A 27,345-nucleotide genomic window follows, 5' to 3' on the forward strand; every position below is an offset into this window, starting at 1 on the left:
TTCTATTTCTCCGGTTCCGGACGTCATGCATATGACTTCTATTAGTGTATTACCACCTGATTGCCTTCCGCATGAATCGCTACTTTCCAACGAGCCATTACACGCAACTATAACGCTTCATAGCCCAGCGCAACGATACTGCGCACTGACTTGAGTCCAAGTCGTGTCATTACACAGATTGACTCAAGTAGAGTCATCAGAAAATCGTGACTCGAGTCATTACAATCCTTGCACATATCGTTTCAACTTCCACCTCGGCCTACTGGTATTACTAGTAATACCGAGCGAGATAGTGTAATGTATGCGTCCGGCTTCTCGAGCGGTAGGTCGTGGGCTTGATCCCCGGCCGGGTCATACCAAAGACTCGAAAATTGGTATCCGCAACTATCCTGCTAGGCGCTCAGCAATCACGGATAGCATGGAGAAAAAAATCGGGGGGGGGGGCAGACTAGATGACTTCATGGGGCCGTATCGTAACTCCGTCGTCAAAGCATCTCGATGGTGCAGGCGAAAAGAATAATATCTAATATCACTCGTAACAGTGCACGAAGCTGATCTTTCTCTTAACATTTTCCTTGCTATTTTTATACTCTTCCCTGTATTCATTCTTCATTGAGTCTCTCTCTGGGTTGTTTTGTACAGGGTTACCATATTTTGGGATCAGGAACCCAGATATGTCACTGCTCCTTCAGGTTCATACATTCAAATATCAGTGTTGGGATGACTCGAGTCAATTATTTTGCATGACTTGACTTGACTCGAGTCATTTTGCAAGAATGACTTGACTTGACTTGACTCGGCGCTTCCGAAATGTGGATTGACTCGTGACTCGGAGCAAAATTTACGAGTCAATTTCAAGTCATCAAGTAAAGGGTGTCGATTAAATCTCTGTATCTTGTTTACGTTCGGATTGTTCACGGTACGACGGTGTCACTTGTGAAAGCAGCCAATATACTGAGTGTACCTTTGTATGATCCTCTTTTGTTACATCACAAATAAATTGACCGAAAACGAAATGGTCACAGCTCACACTTATATACTAGCAGTAGATTAGTAATCTAATAGCAACGTATCTCTGTTTCTTAGACGGATCAGTGCTTATATCACACAATGCCCACCTCAACCAACCCTCTTGTATGATTTGAATCGAACGAATAGGCTATATTTCATGCGTTTATATCATCACGAATGTGTAAATGGGTAGTGCATTGTACCATATAAATATGTTTCAACTTCTCGGCGATTGGTATTCGATCCTTTATTTTGGCTCGCGTATTTTATTAGCAGCTATACGTGTGTTTGAGCAATACAACGCCGTTTGCATTCATATTTAACTTTATACTCGTGATTTGATTCAAGATATATGAACAATCAATCTGACGTTCACACATCTAGCAGAATGTAATGACTTTGCATCATCACCCAGGGTTGTAACCAAGTCACTAGGCTCCGAGTCACAAGTCAATCTCACTTTTATATTTTTGACTCGAGTCATTTTCAACTCCCACCGAGTAAAGTCCGAGTCCAAGTCAGCGAACAGAGGATCGAGTCCGAGTCATGGTATTATGACTCGAGTCCGAGTCCAAGTCATTGTGTTGACTGCTCAGTTTCCAGTTAAAGTCTTCCTAAACCCACTTTCTTGACTCTGTTTGGTGATATTGAATGGTTCGCATTTATAATATAATAATTTTCCTCCCTTTTAGCAGTTTCTGGTCGCATTTTCAAGCACCATTACCAACAAAATAAATCCCAATAGTCTGTTGGCTTCGAAATTACAATGAAATGTCGGTCTTCGCCGTCTGAATCTCGAGTCAATGACTTGCTTCGAGTCATGCGCAATGACTCGAGTCCAAGTCGAGTCAATACACAGATTGACTCGAGTCGAGTCATGACTCGAGTCATTACAACCCTGTCATCACCCATACTTCGAAAATTCAATATGACTTGAATTGTGACTTGACTCGTGACTTGACTTGACTTGACTCGAGTCACCTCCAGAAAACGAGTGACTTGACTTGACTCGAGTCACCTTCGAAAATCGAGTTACTTGACTTGACTCGAGTCAAAATGTGCAATGACTCGAGATGACTCGTGACTCGAAGGTAGTGACTTGATCCCAACACTGTCAAATATATTAAGCAGGGATCCTTGACTTGAAACAGGTACCGAATTCTTGGTCGATGGCCAAATTCTATGAACAGACAAATCCCTGGATGCGCTCAAAACAATTCTTCTTCAAGTAAAGTTAATGCATGAATGCCAATGCGAGACAACGACCCCTTTTGTATAGTTAAATTTCAAAATATATCGCTGAAGCTCGCAGAGAAATGAATTTGGAATGAACGCTCCAACCCAGTCGGTAATATTGTATTTACTTGCAAACAAAGCACACGGTGGGGGGCTTCGACATGCTAATACCAGTATTAGAGTAACATCAATGCAGTAGTTGTACCATTCACAATGCTACAGAAACAAGGGGAGATTGAACAAAATGACTATGTCACTAAAGATAGAATAAAACTTTGCTGTAACGGTAAAAGGACGAATTAAAATGATTTGTAAAACACAAATGTTGGATCAGGCGCAAGTGACATCTCAGATACAAGATTGACAGGAGACCAATGCAAATGATTTCGAGAATACAGGCCTACTCAAATGAAATAATGTAGCAATTAGTGCACAAACAAATAACAGAATAACTTTTGTGAGTGTGTTTGGTAGGGTTACCATACGTCCTCTTTTAAGAGGATTTGTCCTCTTTTTTGAATTTTTTGAAAATGTCCTCGGAGGACGCCCTTTAGTCCTCTTTTTTGAGATTTCGTCCTCTTTTTGAAAATTCAGGTCAGATTTAGAGCAAATTGCGAGTGATATGCCGTAAATTAGCACAGAAGTGACGCTCCGGCGGGTATTTCGGAGTGAAAAACGGTGATCTTAGCTCTGAGCAAAAAGATGACCCTTTTTTTTTAGTCAACCGATAACAAAGTGGGAAAAATTCAACGGTTTTTGAGAATTCTTTTTCGGTCTTGCAAGTTTCAAATCTCTGAAAAAGTTTCCTCTTTTTAGACTTCCAAAATATGGTAAGCCTAGTGTTTGGTATATTATTAACAGGCAAAATTTACCAAATGAACGGCACACAAGAGAGTGAACCTGCAAATTTTGGAGTTACACATTGCAGGAGGCATTAAAACTGATGGTAACACTGGTGAGAATTTATCATACATTTACTAAAAACCATTAACAATGATAAGGCACTGTTAAGCCTATTCCAACATATGAATTTCTATAAAATCAAGCTAACATACGAAGGCGTACCACACAGAAGCGGATGAATTTCAAAGTAGGTCTACTTATCAGAGGTTGGCAAACAAAACGATCATCATTCGTTAATGATCTACAATGGAATTATACACAAACTGCGATTAAAAACGAAGACAGTGAAATTTAATAGGACATGATTTACGTTATGGTTCACAGGATTTATGCCTGTCCCGCAAAATTCAGCAATGCTCCATGAAACATTTCATTCAACATGTGATATTGGCTTTGATTCATTCAAGCTCGGAACACGAAATTAAACGCTTTTTGATCGAAGGGCTCTAATTGATTAAATACACCACCATAAAACAAAACCAAGTTAATTTAGTTTTTCGTTAGACTACAATGGTTTGTAGCAGCTCGTGGGCGGTCGAATAGAATAGGGGGCTAACAGCCTGCTAACAACACAGAAAAATTTGTGACCCGCTAAGAAGGTCCTATTTTGAATGACGAAATGGGTTTCTTATCAAGCCCAGCCTGGGTTGATTGAGACTGGCCGGGTGAAGAAAGGGTTGAAAAACACTAAAGCAACCAAAATATGCATTCGCTATTATTAGTCCAATAACCACATTTTTTTCTAGTGCTTCTGTTAATATTCCCGTCAGGGATTCGCAAAATCAAATCATTAACAAGATAATGGGCCTTGCAACTGCTGAAACGCCTGCGTACATCCAACAAGCGCCAGCTGATTACATAGCGTACATCAGGACCACTTATCAGAAAAGTTGCGAGCATCTAGACCAAGGGTGTCAAACTAAATTGCATCGCGGACCGGATTCAAACGTTCGAATCGCTTGTGGGCCAAACCCACAACTGATTCCAAAGTGTTACCCCATGTCCTTCTTTTTCACTTGAATACTCCATTATCAAGCATATATAAATTATAGTATATTACATTATATCTTACTAAGGATCATAGGGGTTCTATTCTAGCAATACCTGTATTCGCAAACAATGAAATTGACAGAATGCGATGATTGGCCAGACGAGTAGAGTTATGAACCGCTAGAACAAAGGCTACCTTTTTAGTCGTTATCAGGCGTTAATATTTGCTTTATATTAATTATTAAATCGCGATTCGGGTTATTCTGGAGGCCGGACACCTTTCGAGTTGTAAGTTATACAGCAGTGTGACACCACACATATTTGATTTATATTTTTGTGTAAACTAATATATTTTCTATGTAACCAGCACATACCGGTTCCGCAGTGGCGTTTTCGGGTGTTTATAATGTGCCCTATGAAGATAGTCAACATTTGCCGTCTTGATAGATCATTTGACGGAAGCATTTCCTACAAAAAATCTGAACATTTGTTACAAATGTGCTGGATAACACAAGTATTTTTCAATCTACTCGGAATTGTTTTGCGGGCCGGATAAAATCGTCTGGCAGGCCGGATGTTTGTCGCCCCCCTGACCTAGACATAACAGATACCAGGCAAGCTATTAACATGGCGTCTGAAGCAGGGGTATGACAATTTCCACGGTCCCGTGTGGGTAGGTATCCGTGCCACATCAGTTTTGGCTCCAGCAAAATGCTGTAGAGTCCGCCGCAAGGTTTAACGACTTCAGGTCGTTATTTTAGAGATTCGAATCACAAGTTTTGCTTCGTTTTCAAATGCTGCAGGAAGGCTTTGCATAAATCGTCGTAGGGCTTTCTCATCCTGTACGAGAACGCCTTGTTTAATAAAATCCGCGGGGTGAGACGGTCGCCTTGCTCGAAACACATTTCTTTGAGAAATTTCCGCCTCATCTCCTTGTGGTCGTTCCCTGACAATAGACGGAGGATATTATGTTCGAGAACGTCAGAGAGGAGAAAATTCATAGAGACCCATGCATATCAAAATCATTTACTCTCATCGACATAATCGTTTAGAGAAGTAAAGGAACGACACTTAGCAAGAGTTGGAATAGTAAAGCTCAATTATTTTTTTTCATTGATCTGATATTATGTCTAATACGCAGAAAAAAAGCACCTCTACTTTGCTGAAGTACCCAAGTAGCTTTTGCCTACTTGCACCGCTCACTCATGAGGTGCTTTGAAGAGACTATCGGAAGTACACATATTCAGTATACATACAGTCTCCCATTGAAATAAAGTAAAATGTTTTCGGCTGATACTTGCCAGGGTTATTGTCAGCAACTGATGGTAAATTCAAAAGACTTAAGTGATACGACTGCTGTTGCAGAAGTTCCTGTGAATCGCTTACTAGTTGCTTGACTATTACCCTGACAAGTGTAAGCAGAAAATATTCAGGTTAATTTCACTTCTATTTACCAGTTTTCATTTCTTCAAGAACACCAGCCTTAAAATACTTGATTTTGGAGTTACTTGGCCTCATTACTTCTACTTGTGATCAGATGAGAATTTACGACTCTACTTCTACTTGAGTATCTATGATGACAACTTTGAAAACCTTGAGTCATACGTAACAGTCAAATTTCATGCCCAAATTGACCGGTGACTTGTATACAGAAGTGTGAGGGTCAGTGGCGTTTTGAATGAACTTGACGGGTTTCGGGATTACTCCACAACTTTATAGCATCCTCGATGGCAAAGTTCAATCTATCGAAAATAGATCATTATTGGCGACAGGGATCGTAGACGTCTGGATTACATGCATTAAAATCTAAATCCAGAAATAAAGTTGCAACACGTCCAAATTCATATCTGGTTATCACCGATACTGCTCAGCCTTGAGACAAATCTTTTCTGATCCCAGAAACAACAACATCTGACTGGATGACGATTCGTATCAAGAAAAATCCTGATCCGAACACATCTCCGCTCTATGTCAGAGTTGCTGTAGCCAAATATTATGTACAGACAAACACAAAAAACAGGGTAACTATTGATGTCAAATCAGCACGGGCATGAAATCGGCTACAGGACTTACGGTTTTCGTTTTCAATGTCTTCTATCATGATTTCTGAGAGCAGACTCAAATACCGAAGCATTTCCTTGAGATCTTGGGTCCGGATTTTGTCGACAAACAAATTGCACATGGCTTCCACTGCAAGATGAAATTAAATTCTATGTTGGACATTAACAAAGTACTCTTACTTAGGGCTGGGTACAATGATTCAAGCAATCTAATCCAAATTGAATAGAAATTGTAATCATTCGATCGAGTCAAGCCTTGAGACGGTTTATTAGCAGTGCCAAAATTACACGCACCTTTCCCCTAAGACCGTGATTTTCAAATTGGGGGCGTGAAAGCATTTGAAGGGGGCGCAAAGATGTATTCAAGTGAAACTGCTCAGTCAAGGAGATGTATTTTGCAGTTTTTAACGATGTCCCAGCAACAAGTCTGTATCACCTCGTGTTTCATTGGTTGCAGTGTGGCTTTTTTAGTAATATATCATGGATAAACTACCACCCAGAATTCAGAAACACTATTCGACGTCTACTTACCGTAATCTGTAGACTCCAACGCATCAAACAAAACCCGTTCTCCCACATTAAGCTGTTGACGGAAAAATAAATTTGATTGAAAAGTTACAAAACCGAAACAGAACGAGTAAAAAATATATTATTTGGTTGATGCCGGAACGATAGGATCGCGAGAGTATAGCAAAGATACGAATTTAATTCTAGCAATTTATTGTTTGTGATAAATCCTTGAATTTGGACTCTTACATTATTCAAACCTCAAAGAAACAGATGCTTGTAACAAGCATCTAATCACGAAAAGTAAAGCATCGTTGGAAATTAACTTCCTTCCTCAATAATTTGGGAAATGAAGTGAAACAACAGGTTCAAATTGTGCAACGGTTTTTCATTTACCAGATATGAATGAATCGGAAGGCTAAAAGTTTGTATAAAAAAAAAAAATTACATTGGTATACACGCCTCATATCACAATGTGAAACCGGAAAAATACCGATATTTCCGACATTGCTACAATAGGAGGTCCAAGTAGTCAGCGTTGGTACTTGGGAAAAAATAGAAGTAATGTTGTAAATGTATACTCGGTTACAAAAAGTAGTTGAAAAAGGGAATTTCACTTAGTTTATTTGGTCAAGTTGTATGCTTCTAGCATTTTGTCGGAGATTACTACTTGGGAATGGATGCATCTTTGCGATCAACGCAAAATCAATAGACACGGCAAATAGGTAAGATTTCGAAAACATATCGAGTTACCATGAAGAAGGGGTCATTTTGACCAGTTGTTATGACCATCTCACTCGTGAGAGTCCCTTTACCATATCCTACTTTACAAAACCACGTCGTGTCACAGCTAAGTTGTTTTTTCATCAAAGCCAAGTAGATGCTGAAGGCAAAACCCAGGGTTGTAATGACTCGAGTCACGATTTTCGGATGACTCGACTCGACTCGAGTCATTTTCTCAAAATACGGAAATGACTCGACTCGACTCGAGTCAATCTGTGTATTGACTCGACTTGGACTCGAGTCATTGCGCATGACTCGAGGCAAGTCATTGACTCGAGATTCAGACGGCGAAGACCGACATTTCATTGTAATTTCGAAGCCAACACACTATTGGGATTTCGTTTGTTGGTACTGGTGCTTGAAAATGCGACCAGAAACTGCTAAAAGTGAGGAAAATTGATATATTATAAATGCCAACCATTCAATATCACTTAACAGAGTTAAAAAAGTGGGTTTAGGAAGACTTTAAATGGAAACTGAGCAGTCAACACAATGACTTGGACTCGAGTCATAATACCATGACTTGGACTCGATCCTCTGTTCGCTGACTTGGACTCGGACTTGACTCGGTGGGAATTGAAAATGACTCGACTTGACTCGAGTCAAAAATATAAAAGTGAGATTGACTTGTGACTCGGGGCCTTGTGACTTGGTTACAACCCTGGCAAAACCTACTCCAAAAAACTAGAAGTACTTTGCGACTGACCACCTGTTGCCAGCATAATTACTGATTGTAACATGCTTCCCACAATGAGCCACTTGATAGGCTATGTTTAGACCTTCTAAATCAGCGGTTATTACGCAGGGGTCAGCGGATCCCTGGGGGTGTGAAACATCAAAGTACGGGGTACGAGATGCCCAGTGCGATCATACGCTATTTAATGGCCTATATTATTTTGTATATTAACATGAAGTGGAATATTATTGACCAGATTCAAACTCGAAAATGCTCTTCGCGCCTTGCGCGATTCCCTCCCAATAGCATTCTTGCTTTAAACTTTGGTATGCCATTCTCTCTGACAAAATAATAGTAGGCTATAAGAAAAGAATGGTGCCTTGAGGATATTGTGGTGCATTAGTACAGGGGTGTAAAACCTGCTGGGGCAGGACTAGCACACTCCGGCAATTCGGCGCTGGCCGTCATTCCCACCCCGGAACATGCCAAGACCTGTGACATTTCAGTGCACAACGGCGGCGATAAACATTCGTAACCTAAATATCACAGCACGTCGAAGAAACCTTCAATATTAATATCTCCAGTCGCTGAAGTGTCTCTTGTTCCTGAAATCTACATTAACGGTATCTAAAAACCTATAGGGGCCCAAGACCAGCCTTCGGGGATGGCTTGACAAAGTGCTGTTTCGATCCTGGATAGGGGGGACGAGAAACATTTCATGACAGCTCAACAGGTGCGAGGAGATGGGCGCATTTTCAAATCGCTCTGCACTTTTACGAGTGGTGAGCCAAAAAATCGTTTGGCCACTTGAATGAACATGAAACGCCACAAAGGCACCGCAAATTATACCAGGAATTTATGTAAGCGGCATTGAATTTACAGCAACATATCACAAACCCGAGCCAGTTCCGTTTGATCCGAGCTATTTCGAAAAATGGCGAGGTTCTCTGCATGACTGCGCGCGGGTTCTTGGTTCGTTGGTACTCTCACATTTGCTGAAAATGGAATCAAAGTCTGTCAATCGAGTTACTGAAGAAAAGATTTCAAATTTCCATACTTTCATGACGCTGCGGGAGGGCTGTCCGGCTGTCGACAGGCTGTAAAAACAATTGCCAATTCATTATAGAGAACGTACGTTGTGCCAGAACATTTGTTGCGGACAATATATAATAATGCGTACATATTATTAATAATAATAATGGGATTTCGCATCCTGTTCCAATCGTCATACGAATTTTGAATAAATTCAAGTCACTACTGGATTTGAGCAAAGTAGGTAAAAAATTCAGGACTTATATGTGGACTGTGATTTGAGACTAGAATCGGGGACGCTTACCTTATGGTTACCATATTTTGGAAATCTGAAAGAGGACACTTTTTCGAAATTTTCAGACTTGCAATACCGGAGGAAAATCCTGAGAAAATGGTAAATTTTTCCCACTTCGTGGTTGGTTGACAAAAATAAAAAAAGGTAAACTTTCCGGCTTCAGTGCTGATTTTACTGTATCGAAGTCGGATTTTGTCCTATATTTAACCAGAATTCTCGAAATAGAAGACAAAATCTCAAAAAAGAGGACATTTGGGCGCCCTCCGAGGACACTTTCAAAAAGAAGGACAAATCCTCTTAATAGAGGACGTATCGTAACCCTAACTTACCTGTCCTGTTGCGCTGGGCGCGGCCGGTCTTGATCCGGGACCAGCATTTGATGCCGGGCCAATTCGTGCTTCGGACGGACTGGTGGCAGATCCCTGTGGATAGAAATGCGAAAATTTACGAACCAAGTGTCAAACATACCCTATCAGTTTGCTGGTTACTAATCTTTGTTTCCAATCCCTGTTTAATTTCTTTAGGAAACAAAACATAGATGGATTTATAATGAGAGACAGGAGGAGAGAAAGGCGGAATAAAGCACGAAAGATATGGCAAAGTGAACGACATGAGTGAGATAGACAAAAAGAGAAAGAGAGTGAGACAGAAAAAGAGTAAGACAGAAAACGGAGAGAAAGAGAGAATGATAGAAAGTGGTATGAAAAAATAATAAAAGAGGAGAGTGAGACAGAAATAAGAAAGGGAGAAAGGTAGCAACAGGCATGAATATCTATGATATTGTTGACATGTCAAAAATAGTCAGAATTTTGTCAAATTTGTAGCGTTAGGTCAAAAAAATGTCAAAATTGTTTACACTGGGTTATCTGATTGAAAGCCCACCAGTATGATATCGTACGCTTTAATAACATACGGCTTGGACAGTATTATAAAATAAGGTATATGCAATTTATACATATAAAATTTTGTAAAGTAAATCGTGTTTTTTAAGCAAAACCACATCCGCACTTGCTCACAATCCTGGCTATTATTTTGCATAACCAGTCTCGACATCAATTTTGTAAGTAAGTATAAATGTAGGCCTAACGCTCATTATTAAAATAAAGGTCTTGCTTCTATTCCTACTATTTGTGAGCAGTGACAGGCATTTCAGAATATAGATAAAATGTCACGTACCGGTGCAGACATTGATTGACTCCGGCTTGAACCTTCCGATGACGAGTTGGAAATAGGCTGGTATGAAGACGAAGGTTGCTGAAACAGAATATTTCAGGTTAGTACAAACGTAGTACAAGTATTCATAGTTGACAAGACAAACACCATTCAATAATGTAATATAATCCAACTGATATTTGCCTTCCGTAGAAATATCGGAATCGACCAGGTTGGTATTTATGGGCCTGATCAAAGTGACATAATCACTCCTACAATCGTTTAAAGTGAAAGATCTCCACTGCGGCTGGATTGATTTGTGATGACTGTAGGAGCTCACATCTTGGTTAAAATGCTACAAACTTAACTTTCCCGAAAAGCACTATACGCCCGTTGGACCGCAAGTACTGGTTTCTTACCGGGCAAGAGTTTGATTGCGTATATTGGCTATACTTTTCAAATTACAGTTGCTAAGTTGGAATAAGTCACATTTTGTTATCCGTAGAAGAAAATGGGCTTTATTGGGATAAATATGTTATATCACAGTATCGGCTCAAAAATTCTGATACAAACTGTCTCTTATTACAACAACAGCCTGATTACATACCGTTTCAGAGCTTGGATCCTCGATTGATGGCCTGATGTTAGGTCGATATCGAGTTGATGATGACTGTCAAAAATGAAATATTTCAATTTCAGTGCCAATACAAGCCTGTGCTGGACACAGGATTGCGAATATGACAATGGCAGGATTGATTACATACCGATTCGGTACCGGAGGGTTCAATCGACGGCACATGACCCTCTTGATATGAACTCGATTGCTGTTAAAAACAAAAAATTACCATTCAATTGACATCTGAACTCCGCATACAGTCCAGAATCGTGACACTAGGTAATAAATTAGGTTAGCTCTAACTTCTTTAGAGTGCATATTCAGCTGTGCTCAAACCAATGTAGTCCTAACTTTGCTTTGAAGATATTCAGTTTCAGACGTGGCCAAAGTAGTTAGCGTTGCTAGTTGCTAGCTCAAGTAGATGTTGCCATTTCCAAGCCCCGTCAAAACCACTGTAAGTGTAGGTTAAAATTGACAGGTCTGAAATAAACTCAACTCAAGTAATAGTTTTAAAAGGCAGATTTGATAGCAACGTGACAGGCTTATTGCAGTCAATCGGTGTTGAGCACTTTCCAAATTACATGGTGCATATTCAAAGCTAATATAAAACGATTATTGACATTACAAATGAATGCAATTTTCAAAACTATATTCAGCTGCCGTGATCGAGGGGCTATATTGCTCGATTGTTTGAACGATTTGCACTCATGCCATACATTTTAATTAGATAATGCGTAAAATGACTCGACTTGTACCCGTGTCATTATGCATGACTCAAACTAAGTCATATAACTTGAGACTAGCAAGGACAAGACAGACATTTGGCTGTAGCTTTGAAGATAGTTAAGTTACATACATTATCGGTATTTCGTCTATCAGTCCTGATACTTGGAAAATCTGACCAGAAACTGTTAAGATCGAGGAAAATTACTATATTTGAATGTCAGCCATTCTGTATCACTCGAGCTGAGTTGAAAAATGTGGGCCGAGTCGGATTGAGCTGAAAACTAAACAGTGAATATAATGACTTGGAATCGACCCTCTACGGGCTAACTTGGACTCGGAGTTGACTCAGTGGCGAATTGAAAATGACTCGACTTGACTCGAGTCAAAACTATAAAAGTGAGATTGACTCGTGGCTCGGAACCTTGTGACTTGGTTACAACCCTGGATAATGGATACCAAAAACATACATCGTCTATGTTTGGAGGTAGATTCTGTTCCGGGCGTGATTTTGTCGAGGCTTCTGTCGAAGAACGCGAGCTTGATGTCTGATGAAAACAAAGGCATTATTTCATATTCACAGCGACATTCCAGATCGAATTGTATTCGGGCAGTGACACTTACCTGTTTAGGATTGGTAGGCCGGGCTTCACCACTAGCATGTTCTTGTGCTAAGGGTTCTGATGTAGTTCGAGGCGAAGATGGCTGTTGAATGTACACAATTCATTCAATTCATGTCCCAGAAGCTGCGACGACTAATTTCACCAAGTATAGTTGTCCGATAAAGGCCCAAACTTATTTCATTTGACGTAGTAAGTAAAATGTTTACCGCTAGTCATTTAGTGTTATAGAGGTTCAGTACTTGAACGTGATCGAGAGGCTATATTGCCCAGGTGTTGGGATGATTTCACTGATGTCACACACTTTAATATTATAATGGATACTGAAAACATACATCGTCACTGTTTTGAGGTGAATTCCGTTCTGGGAGTGATTTTGTCTTCGAGTCTTTTGCCGCTGGACGCGTGCTAGATGCCTACCAAACACAAAGGCATAATTTCATATTCACAGCGAGATCTCAGATGGAATTGTATTCGGGTAATGTCACTTACCTGTTTAGGATTGGTAGGCAGGGCTTCACCACGAGTATGTTCTTGTGCTGAGGGTTCTGGTGTCCGTTGATGCGAAGATGGCTGTTGAATGTACGTACACAATGCATAATCTGTGACGGCTAATTCTACCAAGTAAAGTTGTCCGATAAGAGCAAAAATTGAATTTATTTGACGTAGAAACCCAAAAGTTTACCACTAGCCCTTCAGTTTTATAGAGGTTCACTACTTGGGGGTACCTTTAAGACAAGTCAGAATCCACTATAAGTAGGAGTAGATAGTGAGAGATCTCAAAAGCAGATTCATTCAAGGCATCACATACTTTTAGTATGCAGGAGGTGGCTACTTTCAATATCTGACGATGTAGCTTTAAGACTAACACAAAACAATTGATGACAAGGCAAGTAGGTGCAAGTTTCAGGAAAATATTCATTTGCCAAGATACAGGGGTTATTTCACTCGGTTGTCATGACTATTTCACTCGTAAATGCGATGCAAACCGGTCCGAAAGCTACTTCAACAAAGCCCCTGATGCATAAAAAACCAAGTAGTTTTGCTACTAGAACTGTCACGTAGAGGTAGAAGTGGAAGGGATCTAAAAGCTCATACATTCGAGCAATGTGTGGTGCAAGCAGGCCAATCCAATCCAAAAAAGTATAACTACTTAGCTACAAACCACCTCTAGTCATAAGTAATTATATTCAGAGAGAGAAAGAGAGAAATCAGAATTCTTTTCGCCTCCACCATTGAGATGCTTTGACGATGGAGATGCAATAAGACCTTTAAGCAAGGTCATCTAGCCTGCAACACCATATTTTCTACTCCGTGCTATCTATTGATGATGCCTGATGCGGGATAGCCGCCGATACAAGTTTTTAAGTCTTTGGTCTGAACCCGGGGGGATTGAACCCACAGCCTACCGATCAAGAAGCCAGACGCATCACCATTGTGACGATGTAATAACAGTGGTATTGACTTTTAAAGTTCAAATATCCATATTTTTGTTCGGCCACAATGAAACAGTTTCGTGGATCTATAAAATAGCTATTTTCTAGAGATTTGTGGCCATCACTACTTTGACAGCAATGTCGTTCCATGGATATCCGTATCCTCGTGCAATGCGTTTTCCGATACTAAGATTCCCAAGCTAACCATGGTTTCGAGGCTCCAACGAGGGAAATAAAACATTTTATGGATTACTACTCTTGTTATGAAGGCATAAATTTTCGCTGCTCGAATTATCACAACTGACATTTTACTCGGATTGAAGCACTTGGATCGTTGCGCTCAGCCTAATTAAAAGGGTCGCTTAACAAATCATACATTGCATACCTGATCGTCGCTTTCAGGCAGGGAAAGATTTGGTTCAATCGTAGCCCTCGATTGTTCAGTGTCTTGCATATCGGATGATACAGATGCATCAGGATTGGACGGCTGTTGAAGACAGAGTGGTAAAGATTCCTAATGAAGGTTCGCAAGAAAATTCGGAAACGGTAGTCCTCTCGCATAGCAATGTGACGAGTTATTGCCTCGAAAAATTACCACCGAATATACTTGCGTCGAAATAGCCAAATTGGTTTTAGTTGCCCGGTACCTCAGTAGCATGCCGTTTCCATACAAAGAAATTGGGAATGTTCAACATGAGTGGGCACCATCGGATATAAAGGGAATTCAAACCTTTAAAACCTCCTTGATCTAATCCACACAAATTCTTGCCCCCCCCCCAGATATTTACGGACAGGAAATATATTCACCCCACTCTGATCGCTGGTGAAATAAAGGTCATTTTTCCATGACGGTGCTCGAAAAACTGATTTCCGCGACTACTTTCCGTTGAGTTGAGCTTTTTTAAGTCAACTTTTGCGTTATATGCAGAATAAGCTGTCTTCACATGTATTTTTTGGCCGTGTTAACTAAATATGTTTCACTGGTCGTTCTAACATTTTCACACAGTATGGAGCCAGTGAGCTATGAGATGCTGCCAGGGCAAAGGTGGTCAAAATGGTCATAGTATTGCCGCAAAATTCCTGCTCTATTACAAGTAAAAGCAAGGGTGGCCCAAGTAGTCAATGCTTCCAATACTTTCACTATACCTCTGTCTATACAGCATCAAAATGGCAAAAAACATATCGATTTCATAGACATTGCGGTTAATATGGCGGCCATCAGCAAGTCTGCAGAATATCCTGTTCTACTGTAATCGTCGATGCCATTTGTATAGCGTACCTGATCACCGGTTGGAGGTAAAGATACTTGTTGCTCGCTTTGTTCTGTTGAGGTTTCTGGTTCTTGCCTATTTTGAGCTGCGTTGGATGGCTGATGAACATGGAAGATATTGAGGCATATTTACATCAATTACTAGCAGGAAAGGGTTGCCAGTGAATTTGGCGTTGAGAATGTCACTACTATTATTATCATGAAATCGGTGTATAAATACTGCATTAATAAATGCGGAAATGGATATTTCACTGAATATGACTCCGAATTATGGCACACAGCACAATGTGATATGAAGCTAGCTATTCAATCGATCAGAACCAAAATCCCCACGGCGGAAAAAGGCTGTCGTAAGTTAATTGAATCGAATCACGCTCATCCACGGATGGTAGTTGTAAATTTTCCGCATGATTGCATCGAAAGAAAGAGACTGGAACAGAATTGGAGAGGCCGCACTATCGTGAAAAATGCCGCGGTACCTGTTGTGAGTGTGCATATTCATCGTCGGTGGTGCGTTGCATAGATTCTTGGCTTTGGTTTACTTCGTCTTGTGAAGGTTCGACGGACTGAGAGACAATAAAAAATCGTCAGGTTTTGAAGGCTGAATTATGAGTGCCGGTCTGCCCACTCGAACGCAAATCACGAGTTTGCAATACAAATCTCACCGGATCGTGGAAAGGAATATTGCCGCCACTTGATGACGCCATGCTACCCCGGTCACTCGTGGCTGAACCGTCTTGTGCGATATTCCTTCTCGTATTCCTGTCTGATTGACCTCCCGATGACTCCACTCTTTGAGAGTCCCGAGTGTTGTCAGAAGTTGACGGTATTCGGTGCAGAGTGACATAATAAAAATTTTTCCCACGAGGCACTTGACCGATAAGGATAGGGTCTGCGTCGCTGAAATTTCCCGGTGTCTCCCTCTGCAAGTTACCATCCGGGCTGTACACTTGTATTGGGCGTGCGATCAAATGACTCAACGCGTCCAGCATGATTATTGGATCAGGTTCGGCCCCACCACGCATTGCGTTCATAAAGCCCTCCCAAGGACGCTCGTCGCCAGGTCTCGGCCTGTCTCGGAAGTCGGCGGCATTCGCGTCTATATAATCCAGGCATTCGTTTTGAAGAGACCGAACTTTTTCCTCAACAGAGCCCTCTGTCGGGTTGGGAGTACCTTCGCTAACGAGCTGAAATGAACATTTACCCACGTTTTAATTGTGTAAGACAACATTTTTCTTATAGTGTTGTTGTATGTGCAGCAGACCTAGTAATTCTATCGCAATCTTGTGGTGCTTAGAAACGACTAAAGAATGATAACCAGAACCAAGGACCAGGGTAATGCCGTGCGTTCACTTCATTAACTACTACTCTGACTAAGACATTTTCAATATACCGACTACGAGAACTTCAAACTCATCAACACTTCAACAATCCTGTAAACCTACTTATGTTTATTACACGTTTTAGTTACCAGTGTCAATATTATCAAGCCAACGTTTGTTTTTAAAAATTATAGGCTGATACGGAATTTCTAATAGTAGTGATTCTGCATGTCTAGTATCGTATTAGAAACATATTCATAGAAAGATTCCCTTATTCAAAATATCACTATATTTTGTGCTCCATATTCATGAAACAAGATTGATTTCGCAAGATCGCACCACGAAGTGGAGGAATTATACATCTATAGCTTGCAGAATTTTTTTAAATTTGCTTGCAGAGCGATATTATAGGTGCGACTAACAATAATACCAAATTGTGAGGGCCTGAGATATCACAGTACTGAGCATCTGCGCAAAGACAGACTTTGTTCCATTTTCATCACCAGGCGAAATAAGATGGTCAAAGAAAAATATATCTTGGAAAACCGCACACAGGAATCAGTTTTCAGGGTGTGGTAATAACAATGAAGGAGCACTTATAGATTGGAAGCACGTCCTGAGGTTGTCAGTTAAAAAAAACATGTTATCATACCCATTGGTACACCACAGCCGAGAACATGACGTTTGTCCCTGGCGGTTCGTACATCACTTCATACCCGGCTCTTCGATAGTTTTCTTTGTAGGCCTGAAAAAAATTGTAGAATGCTAACTTTGATTTTATACCGTGTTAAACAACATGTTAAGTATACATCAAAGATTTCACAAATTAATCCAACTCAAATCAAACTGCTAATATCAGAGACAGTTTAGGCTTGAAAAGAATTACATTGACTCCATTCACTTGACTAATATAAGCAGGGTTGGCTTGCGGTCCCTATTTATAAGATTACTCCACGTTATGTTCGACTCGAGACCTTTTTTGTCTCATTTTCAGTTGACATCACACAAAGACCAATAATGTATATTGAGATATACCTTATCCTTGTGGTTGGAACGATGAATAATTTTGCGGCAAGACTCAAAAACATCTCATACCAGCAATTAAAATCGGATTTCTCGGCTATCACTTTATTTTGGATCCACGTTCATGGCAACCTCACATATAAGTGATGTGGGAATACAACGCAATGAATAGATAGGTTTTTTCAGAGGAGGCCAGTAACCTGGTAGCCTAATCATCTTGCCTACATGCATTCCGCACATAAGTGGTGATATATTTAGTACCTTGACAGATTTTAGAATCTGGGAATTGAAAAGCAGAAAGTAGTTTTCGGATAAAGATTGAATCAATTTTACGACTCGAATTGAAATAAGAGCCGCGTAAAATAGTCGCTGTATCACGGCAGCTGAAAGAATATATTTTCGTAGCTTCTACATATGTGTAGTGTGGTGTCATTATAGTCTTCTGCCACTAGTGGCGAAGACACATTGTTGTTAACGTTGGTCGCAAAGATATTCTCTGAATTTTGAAAGTAGTCGGCTCCGGCACACTGCTAAACGGAGGGTTGAAATGACTCTGCGTCATTGTGCACGACTCGAGACTAGGACGGCCAAAACAGACATTTGATTATAACTTCAAAGAATAGCAAAGCTTGCAAATTATTGGTATTTTGTCTATCCGTCCTGATATCTGGAAAATAGAGTCAGAAACTGTTGATGAGAGTTAAGGCTGAGGAAAATACTATATTGTGAATGTGAGCCATTCTGTATAACTCGAGCAGAGTTGAAAATAGTGGGTTGAACAGAGAACTGAACAGTGAACATAATGACTTGGACTCGAGTCACAATACTATGACTCGGACTGGACTCGGTGGTGAACTGAAAATGACTTGACTTGACTCAAAACTACAAAAGTAAGAACGACTCGTGACTTAATGACAACCATGGCTAAAAGTGAACAACCCGTGAAGCTATCACAGTACTTTTCAGATCGTTAATTTTCTACTTCAACTTGGAGCAGTTTCGCCATGTATTGCAAATGGAAACTTGGTAGTTGTAGTTGAGAACTTGATGTCATCGTTTTCACACCAACTGGAGTCACCCCACACACTTTGACCACCTCCTGATTTTTCTACAGGATGAATAAAATCCTTTAATGTTTAATATCAAAGGCTCTTACGTCTCCTTTATCGGTAGGACTAGCCATATTCTTTGCTTCTTGCTCAACCGGGCGAGATATTTTTTCTGGATCAGTCTCATTTACTTCAACAAGTGCGGCATCCTCTACAGAAATAAATATGCAATCTCATACCTCTTACCTCATTAAGAATATCAAGTAGTTTCATTGCACTCGCATCATTGTGCAATTTCCAACACCCGAATATTTGTTATAGGAAGTAGCGTAGCACTTCCACGCATTAGATGCCCATAATTCACGACATATATAAAAATGAATGGAAAATCGAAGAGAAAAATGAGCGTTAAGTACACCGCGCACATTTAATCATGCTCCACTATACTGTAACAGCAGAAACATTTATCGAAATATGAAATGAACAGACGATTGTATAAGAGACACCATCCATGGATATCTAATATTGTTCTAACATACCAAGCAACAAATGATTTTCCACAGAATCTAATTGTGCCGTACCGGTGCACAACAATCCATGTTACTACTTATAGTTATATTGCAATGGGAGAATGCAAAAAAGAAAAATAGCCTAATCATAAGGGATGGTATTGCAGAGAAGATTTATTAAATGAGATATCTCACCTTTGTCTTCACTTTTCACAAGTGGTTTCATCTCCACTGAAACACGATAGTATAAGTTAAATTGTACAGAACATTCTGAAACGGTCCAACAAGTTATTAATAGATGCCTACGACCCAAGAGATGTTCACTAGCACACAGAATGGATGGCATGCGACTGATGCAAGGTCTTCTGATAAATTGACGTGTCATGATAATTTGATAGTGAGAGATCCATTTCGGGTAATCATTCTAGTTCTATAGGTAAATTTATTTTAAAAATGCGCCTTGGGTGGATGAGCTTAGAACTGGGTGCAAATTAGTGGTCAGCTTGTAGCCAGAGTATGATATTTTAAAGGCGCCAGGATGGCCTCCAGCTGAAGGTGAAGAACCCCTGGTCCATTGCTTGACGATAAACAAGTGACATTCATGCGTACATACAATGTCCACAGATGTGTAAAATTTCCCTGTCATGCTAAGCAAATTTTAAATAGACGTACCGACCAACCCTGTACCAGATTTTTTGGTCTTCGACTTCTTCGAAGTAGAGCCAGAGTCGGTTTGATCAGGCAGAAGTGATTCTGAAATAGAAGACAGCAAGTCATGAACACGAGCATATCCCCCGCTGTATGCACCATATTGACGGTACCACCGCTGTACCACGGTGATCAAGGTAGTCAATGGCATAAACTCAATGACAAGCACAAGTACAAGCACAAGCACGATTTTCGAGACCTGCCAAACTTGTTCCAGTAGAAGTAGAAAATGAATGTCCGGAAAAGTAATTTGAAAAAGTCCAGTTGATCAAGGCATCGCACCGTAATTTTCCATGCATAATACGCACCCTTAAAATGGCATGTAAATTATGGGAAAATGCATAGTACGCACCCTGCATTCGCAGTACATCATAGTAATGTTTTAGTATTCGATGTCATTCTGTTTTAAGATGTCATTGTTGAAAAATCATGACATAACGATCGCTAATCATTATACACTTACAGCATTGTCTCTAAACGATAGTACATAGCAACCAAAGCCTGCGAGGCCCGCGACGCGATAGTTCAGGCCAGCGACATCTTGCGCACAAGGCCTATTGCAGGTGCGATTGTTTAGGCCAACGATTATGTCGTGCGCACCAGGCCTGTTGGAGATGAGACTGTAGTGTTTAGGCCAGCGATTACATCTTGCGCACATGGCGTGTTGAAACAAACTTGAAGAAAGGTGTGATTTCAAGTTTTATTTCGAGGAAGTTTTTTTCAAGGCTTGTTGAAACCCATGCATAACACGCACCCCCCCCCCCCCCCGATTTTAGGACAAAAAATTTGCGTGTGACACATGGAAAATTACGGTAATACATCGGAGGTGGGTTATTTTTGAAATCACTACTGCCACCAAGTGACAGTCCCCTGTGGTCAACCCCAGTAACTGAGAGAGAGAAGATATCAACACTGCAAATACTCATACGCATTCACGAGTGCCGTCACACAAAATGTGCAGCAAACACGTGAATTTTAACGAAGTTCTCGAGTAGGTAACCCATGTGTACAAATTACTGAGATGTTTCTAATTAACAGTCCGGCCTCTTTCTATTAGTAAAGCTGTGGAAAGCGTACCGCAGTTTGTGAATTCATTTGCCTCCAGAATTGTCGCAGCCCATGCATGGGCCGTACGGCTTGCCTTCCAGGTTATTGCCGGTGCAATCGCAACAGAGAAATTACCAGAGTTGTAATGACCCGAGTCGCGATATTTTGATGACTAGACTTGACTCATTTTTTCTAATGCGTAAAATGACTCGACTCGAGTCAATTTAGACTTGTACTCGAGTGATTGTGCATGACTCGAGATAAGGCCAAGACAGACATTTCATCGTAACTTCAAAGAACAGGAAAGTCACCATATTACTGGTGTTTCGTCTATCAGTCCGTATACTTGGAAAATGAGCTCAGAAACTGTTAGGACTGAGGAAAATTATGATATTATGAATGTGAGCCATTCTGTATCACTCGGGCAGTGTTGAAATAAGTAGGTTGAACCGGCTTGAACTCAAAACGGAAAAGTGTACACAATGACGTTGACTCGGACTTGAGTCACAACACTATGACTCGGACTCGACCCTTTACTCACTGACTTGGACTTGACTCGGTGATGAATCGAAAATGACTCGACTCGAGTCAAAACTATAACAGTTAGATTAACTTGTGAATCGGAGCCTCGTGACTTGGTTACAACCCTGGAAGGTACCTGTAATTGGACAAGGTGTTGCGTTCAAGAAGAATAAACAATAATTTTCTTACTTTGACTTTCCGTTTTCGCCACTGCACGCCTTTGCCGTTCCGACTCTGAAATGAAATACGTCTCTTTTAGAGCTTTTCAACATTTCACAATCTTCGTTACATCCAGGAAAATTCACTGTTGAATTCAGCTACATCGAGGAGACATTCTCCAAGCGCAACAAATCAACCTTCTCATACTGCAGTCAACGTATGATTTGATTGAAGAGCTTTGAGTTGCAGCTAAGTCAAACTAAGTAGAAGCTGATCGTTTGGGTACCACCATTGCAATGTAAATTCAGAAAAACACCAAGTCTTCGGACTTCAATATATTTATACAAAGTCAAGGTTGAAGATGGGACGATAAATCGGATTAGCAGTGTCACTCACTCTGCGTGGCCCTAGGTCAATCACCAATACAATCCTACCTCGTTGAGTAAGCAGCTCGGTAGGCCAAAATAGTGAGCGTTACTACTCGCGTAGAAGTATGAGTAATTTTCCAATGTACGATGCGCAAAATTTGCATGATTCATTGTCCTAAAGTCTGGGCTGTGCATTATGCATGGGCACAACAATTTATCAGTTTAGTGTGAGCATTGCCACAGCACGCGATCTCCTGCTGAGTTGGTTTGCCATTTGTATGAGAGCGAAAGTGGGTCATTGAGCTCTAAAAATGATGTGGTCTCAAATTGAAGGTAAAAACAAACAAAAATTTTTGGCCGCGGCCATTTCCTTCAGAACGCCACCGTAATGGAGCTGCAATTTATTGACGTTCCTACAAGACCAGCTGCCGCTGCTGCTTAACCCGTTACATGGCACGATGTCTTCATCGTCACACTTGCTCGACGAGATTAGGCAGTCACACAGAGAACGAATTTTAGATAGTTGTCAGCCGATGTAATGAAGGAAATGTGTCTAAGTTTCGTTCTCTGCGTGACTGCCTTATCGCGTCGAGCAAGTGCGACGATGAAGACATCGTGCCATGTAGCGGGTTAAGCAGCCGTGGCAGCTGGTCTTGTAGAAATTTCAATAAATTGCAGCTCCATTACGGTGGCGTTCTGAAGGATATGGCTACGGCCAAAAATTTTTGTTCATTTTTACCTTCAATTTGAGACGACATCATTTTTAGAGCGCAGTGCCCCTTTAACAATCGCATCTACAACAGCCCAGGTGCGCAAGATATCATCGCCTAAACAGTCTCATCTGTAACAGGCCTGTTACGCACGATATAATCAGTTTCAATTTCATATTAGAAGCATCAACATAAGAATTACTCCCCCACATATTCACGAAATGTGAAGCAAGCACATGAACTTGAATGGAGTAAGCAGGCAGACAGCCTAAATGTGTACCAATCGCTCAGATGTTTTTAATTTGAAGGACCAGGTTTTTTCTATTTGTAAAATTGCGTAGAGTACACTGCAGGTCGTGAATTGAGTCGCTTCCAAAACCCTTTACAGCTGTATGGCCCACCTACCGAGGTAACGTTGGTACAATCACGGTGCAGAAGGCGCCCAGGAGTTCGACAAGTTTATAGGAGGCACCTAGACTGTGGATTCTTGACATTTTAACTTGTTGGAGTTGAAGTAACAGAAATTTCGGAGTTAGAGAATCACATGGTAGTCGGAGCGGTATTTGAGTTTGCAAAAGTGCTCCGAATCCAACTACTTCAAGATTGAACAGAACATTCTCAAATGATATACAAAGTACCTTTGCAGTGAAGTTATCAAATATCTCAAGTAGGCTCTTCAGAAACTTAATTTCTTTTATTATGATAACTAAAAATGCAATGAACTGTTAATTCTCTAGAGTAGCCAACAATTACAGGTATGCTGAAGTTGGAAACACTGGAGTCGGAATCAGTGGCAAAGTTAACCGAATCCACAGTCTTGGGAGGCAAGTTGCAAAAACAATAGGAGGTGAAGCTCTTACTTTTACTCTCGGATTTCTCGAGTTCATGCTTGCGCCGTTCCTCTTCTGAAATTAAATGCAGCAGCTTACCAAAACGCTCCAATCTTGATGATAGCCTGGATATTCACCCAGACTGACGAATACACGAAGTAATTCACCAGATAGCTGCAGGGTGCAGCTGTGGCTGGGCGAAATTGGGTACAAGTGCAGCATTTAGCACCAATATGACGATTAAAATGCAGAAAAAGACCACATCCTTGATCTTTGAAATATTTACGAAAGGATGTGATGGTCAATCTCTATGTAGTAGAAGGGAAAACTAATGTGACGATTGGATAGCAAATATCGCTTAGGTTGGAGTGTGTGAAATCGTGGCAATATTTGATACATGTCACAATACAATGGGTGTGTTGCAATGGGGTCGATTGTCCTGTATGCAATATGTAGCCCTTTCAACTATTACCAGATGTTCAAGTATTGGAATTGTTTTGTCCCACTTTAGACAGCTAGTCAATAGTCATGACACCCAATACATTCGTTGCATAATGACGCGTCTACTATGCACAGGTTGTCATGCCGGGTGCTTCAGCATGCAGTAGCTACTATTTTGACAAGGCCCACGAAATTCAAACAGGCTTACTTTTATCCCGTCTTCTTTTCCTCGTCCTCAGCTTCTTCCAGCGACAATAAATCAGTATCAACACAATCGATAGGACCACAATTCCAAGCATGATCGCCATGCCAATTCCAATACCTACAACGGGAAGAACGTATGCCGGTTAGGTGGTGTCAATACTTTGATGCTGACGTGGTAACTCGGTTATTTTACTCCGGAGGCGTGGCACCAGACTCATTTGACTCCGAATGGAGTATTATGCTTCGACTGGAGTCGTGTACCGTTCGCCATGACATTATAGTAGTATGAATGACTTGGAAAATTTAAATAAGTAATGTTTATGCGACGAGAAAAGAAACATGATACCTGCAACATATTACCAAATAGGCTACTATGACACAGTAGATAATTTGATGATTTTCCACCACAACTTTCTCACAGCGCTTTTATGACAATTCTGTGGGTAAATATGTAAATTGTGAACGCATATAACAATACGTGGACAACGTACTTTCAAACCGCGAACTAGCATCCAATACCTACATCTTTCTGTAGCTGCACCTGGATCTAATCATAATACCAACTGGCTAACGCATTGCTAAAGCTATGTAGTGTTGAAAATACAAGTCATAAGATTTTCGATCGATTGAAAACTTTCAATAGAATTTCAATCCATTCGATATAAGTATTCAAATATTCCAGTTAGAAACCTACTTCGCCCAGATAAAGGAGCTGGTGTAGGAATGGGTTCCGCAGTTTCTGTCACTGGCAGCGGCGTTGAAGTTGGCACAGGAGATGGTGCTGAAGAGTTGCATCTATAAAGTCAGCAAAAACACATGAACCCTTCACAAGAATTTTATAGATTACGGTAATGAGAATGGCACTACCGTATGCAAAGCTACACATCCTAATATTCAATTACCACGATACCGATTCAGTTGTGGTAATTTATCCAATCCTGAGTGTCGTGTCTAATCGTGCTAAGATTACTTCAATTCACCTGTTTTGAACTTGGTATGGCACCAGGTTGACACACTCATGGTTTTATTGGTAATCACACCAAATCTCTGTCTAACATTTGGATATTTTGATTTCCAATCAAGTTCAAGAAAGTAGGCTAAGACCCGAAAACCGACTGCTAAGCTATGAATGGCCATCACACTACTTTCCCTTGATATAAGATTAGGCCAACCAATTAGTTTCTTGTCTCACAATACCATAAATCAGTCTACCGTACCAACAACACCACCAACAAAAGTTATAGCATTGAAACAGTTATCTGCACTACGCTAGGCCTAGTGATATGCACAGACCACCTCTGATCACCATTGATCGGAGCTGTAAAAATTATAGAATGACAACAATTTTTCATGTTTGAGGTGAAATTATGCATATCACAATCAATCCTGAAGTGAACTATATGCGATAGATAGATGCCAAAACTGGCCTGCGCCTCACAAGGCACTCACTTAATCAATTTGGTTATCAATAACCATGATTTACATCACATCACACCAATGTGAAAATAATTCCTTGAGTCTGTAATATCAGCTGAGCAATCGCTTGCATTACATTTATTGCTACTATTCAATAAAATCATGAATTGAGTACTCGGCCCTCTTTGTACGATTTTCAGCATCTTGGATTTCCATTATGATATTGATGTTTGATGTTACCTATTCTTGAATGGATATGAGCCCTATTTCTGCCTTACCCAACTTCTGATACAATTGTTGACTTGTTGATATACAAACGTTCTTTCAAATTCTCTACCAGTTGCTGAAGGTTACCCGTGTGGAGTCTCAGCCAAAAATATTCAGGTTCATTTCAATTGCACCGAACTTGTAAGACATACCGGCACCCGAGATGAATTTGTATTTCACATTTCGCGATCAATCACAATGATAGGCCGGCCGTTAGGCCCTATGCCTAGAGAGCTAGCATGGACCCTTTAAGATCAGAGCGATGCAGTGGGATGAATATTTCCAATACAAGACAGAAGTTAGCACACATGTTCAAATGCATAAAGTTGGGTCATATAATCTCAAATGGCCATTTGTGCAGAAAACCAGCACTAAGAACGCATATGATGGGATGTGTTTTCAAACTAACTTGCGTTTCATTTTCTGCTACCACAGTACGGCATATAGGCTATTAAATAATGTTCTCACATCTATTCCCGGACAAAGCAATTAGAATTCGATTGTCACAAGCAATCACGGTGGTATCAGGCATGCAACAGTCCATTTCAGAGCAAGTCATGGTCACGGAGCAGTTGGTGTCATAACAGAAGTGATATATTCCATGGGATCACAAGATTGAGTCATAATGAGCAATCTAAAATTTAATTTGGGAGATAGATAACACATCTCAGGTTCAAAACAAAGAATATTCTCTTATAAGTAATATCCAGAGGCTTGATTTTGATTCGTCAGCATAACTCTACTACAGTGTTGCCATACATCGCATCAATATCAAATATTGACACTAAGCACACAATAGGTGCGGCGGCTAACAATGACTTGTCACAAAAGACAGTATACTAAATAACTTGGAAACAATCAGATTGATTCTTAACTTTGTGAAGGATTACCACTACAGTTTTGAGATTTCAGTTCACAGTGATATGTGATACTGTACCTTACATGGCGATGAGAGCTCAGTAGCCTAATCGATGAATAGCAATGACTTGGATTAAACAAAAATAGATGCCATGTTACAATCCAAAACTTCACCAACAAGTAGTTTTGGTCCATTATTATATCACACATACCAAAGCCAGTTTTATTATAGCAGTAAAGTTGCTTCATTTTATATTTCTCAATTACTAGGGCTGGACACAACAGTTTATCTACCCTAATTTGAGTTGAGTAGTGAGATTACATATTTTCAAGTAACGAATGTATGAGCTTGTTATACTACCACAAGTGTTATTTTTAATAACTTAAAATATTGTTTTAATAAATTCTTCTCACAATGTGAGCGCTAAAACCTCAGTTGGTCGTATAGCATGTTCCCATACATGTTACAGGCTATGTCTATTGTAGCACAAATCTGGGCAATTGGGCATGCTAATTGTTTGATATTTTTGCGTTTTCTAGCTAAAAATTACAGTTTACATTACGTTAGGTGGTACAAGAATACTCGCCGCGAAGGTTACCAC

At 40.4% G+C, this 27,345-nt stretch overlaps 1 protein-coding gene and 1 long non-coding RNA gene across 6 annotated transcripts in view; one reads left to right on the forward strand and one right to left on the reverse strand.

Moving 5' to 3' along the window:
- Nucleotides 1–27,345, forward strand: part of LOC145436055 (uncharacterized) — a 307,559-nt gene that overhangs the window by 40,897 nt on the left and 239,317 nt on the right. The gene's annotated exons all lie outside the window — the stretch shown is intronic.
- The window catches only part of LOC145436034 (uncharacterized), a 34,975-nt gene continuing 9,981 nt past the window's right edge, over nt 2,352–27,345 (reverse strand). The window contains exons 6-30 of one of the 5 annotated variants that reach the window (XM_080313321.1): nt 24,897–24,997; nt 24,207–24,320; nt 23,588–23,632; nt 21,680–21,724; nt 19,886–19,966; nt 19,409–19,444; nt 18,812–18,915; nt 17,285–17,377; nt 15,976–16,497; nt 15,790–15,876; nt 15,320–15,409; nt 14,417–14,527; nt 13,097–13,177; nt 12,940–13,020; nt 12,609–12,689; nt 12,455–12,532; nt 11,410–11,469; nt 11,253–11,315; nt 10,670–10,747; nt 9,823–9,915; nt 9,224–9,263; nt 9,064–9,161; nt 6,732–6,783; nt 6,214–6,330; nt 2,352–5,086 (exon numbers count right to left, since the gene is read on the reverse strand). In XM_080313321.1, the coding sequence (XP_080169447.1) occupies nt 4,911–5,086; nt 6,214–6,330; nt 6,732–6,783; nt 9,064–9,161; nt 9,224–9,263; nt 9,823–9,915; nt 10,670–10,747; nt 11,253–11,315; nt 11,410–11,469; nt 12,455–12,532; nt 12,609–12,689; nt 12,940–13,020; nt 13,097–13,177; nt 14,417–14,527; nt 15,320–15,409; nt 15,790–15,876; nt 15,976–16,497; nt 17,285–17,377; nt 18,812–18,915; nt 19,409–19,444; nt 19,886–19,966; nt 21,680–21,724; nt 23,588–23,632; nt 24,207–24,320; nt 24,897–24,997 (2,527 nt within the window). In that variant the 3' untranslated portion in view covers nt 2,352–4,910. The remainder of the gene's footprint in view (nt 5,087–6,213; nt 6,331–6,731; nt 6,784–9,063; nt 9,162–9,223; nt 9,264–9,822; nt 9,916–10,669; nt 10,748–11,252; nt 11,316–11,409; nt 11,470–12,454; nt 12,533–12,608; nt 12,690–12,939; nt 13,021–13,096; nt 13,178–14,416; nt 14,528–15,319; nt 15,410–15,789; nt 15,877–15,975; nt 16,498–17,284; nt 17,378–18,811; nt 18,916–19,408; nt 19,445–19,885; nt 19,967–21,679; nt 21,725–23,587; nt 23,633–24,206; nt 24,321–24,896; nt 24,998–27,345) is intronic. The other 4 variants (XM_080313322.1, XM_080313324.1, XM_080313323.1 and 1 more) reach the window with 4 other exon arrangements.

This window comes from Botryllus schlosseri, chromosome 3, assembly GCF_051294905.1.
Source record: "Botryllus schlosseri isolate E-star chromosome 3, Bs_hap1, whole genome shotgun sequence".
Classification (NCBI taxonomy): domain Eukaryota; kingdom Metazoa; phylum Chordata; class Ascidiacea; order Stolidobranchia; family Styelidae; genus Botryllus; species Botryllus schlosseri.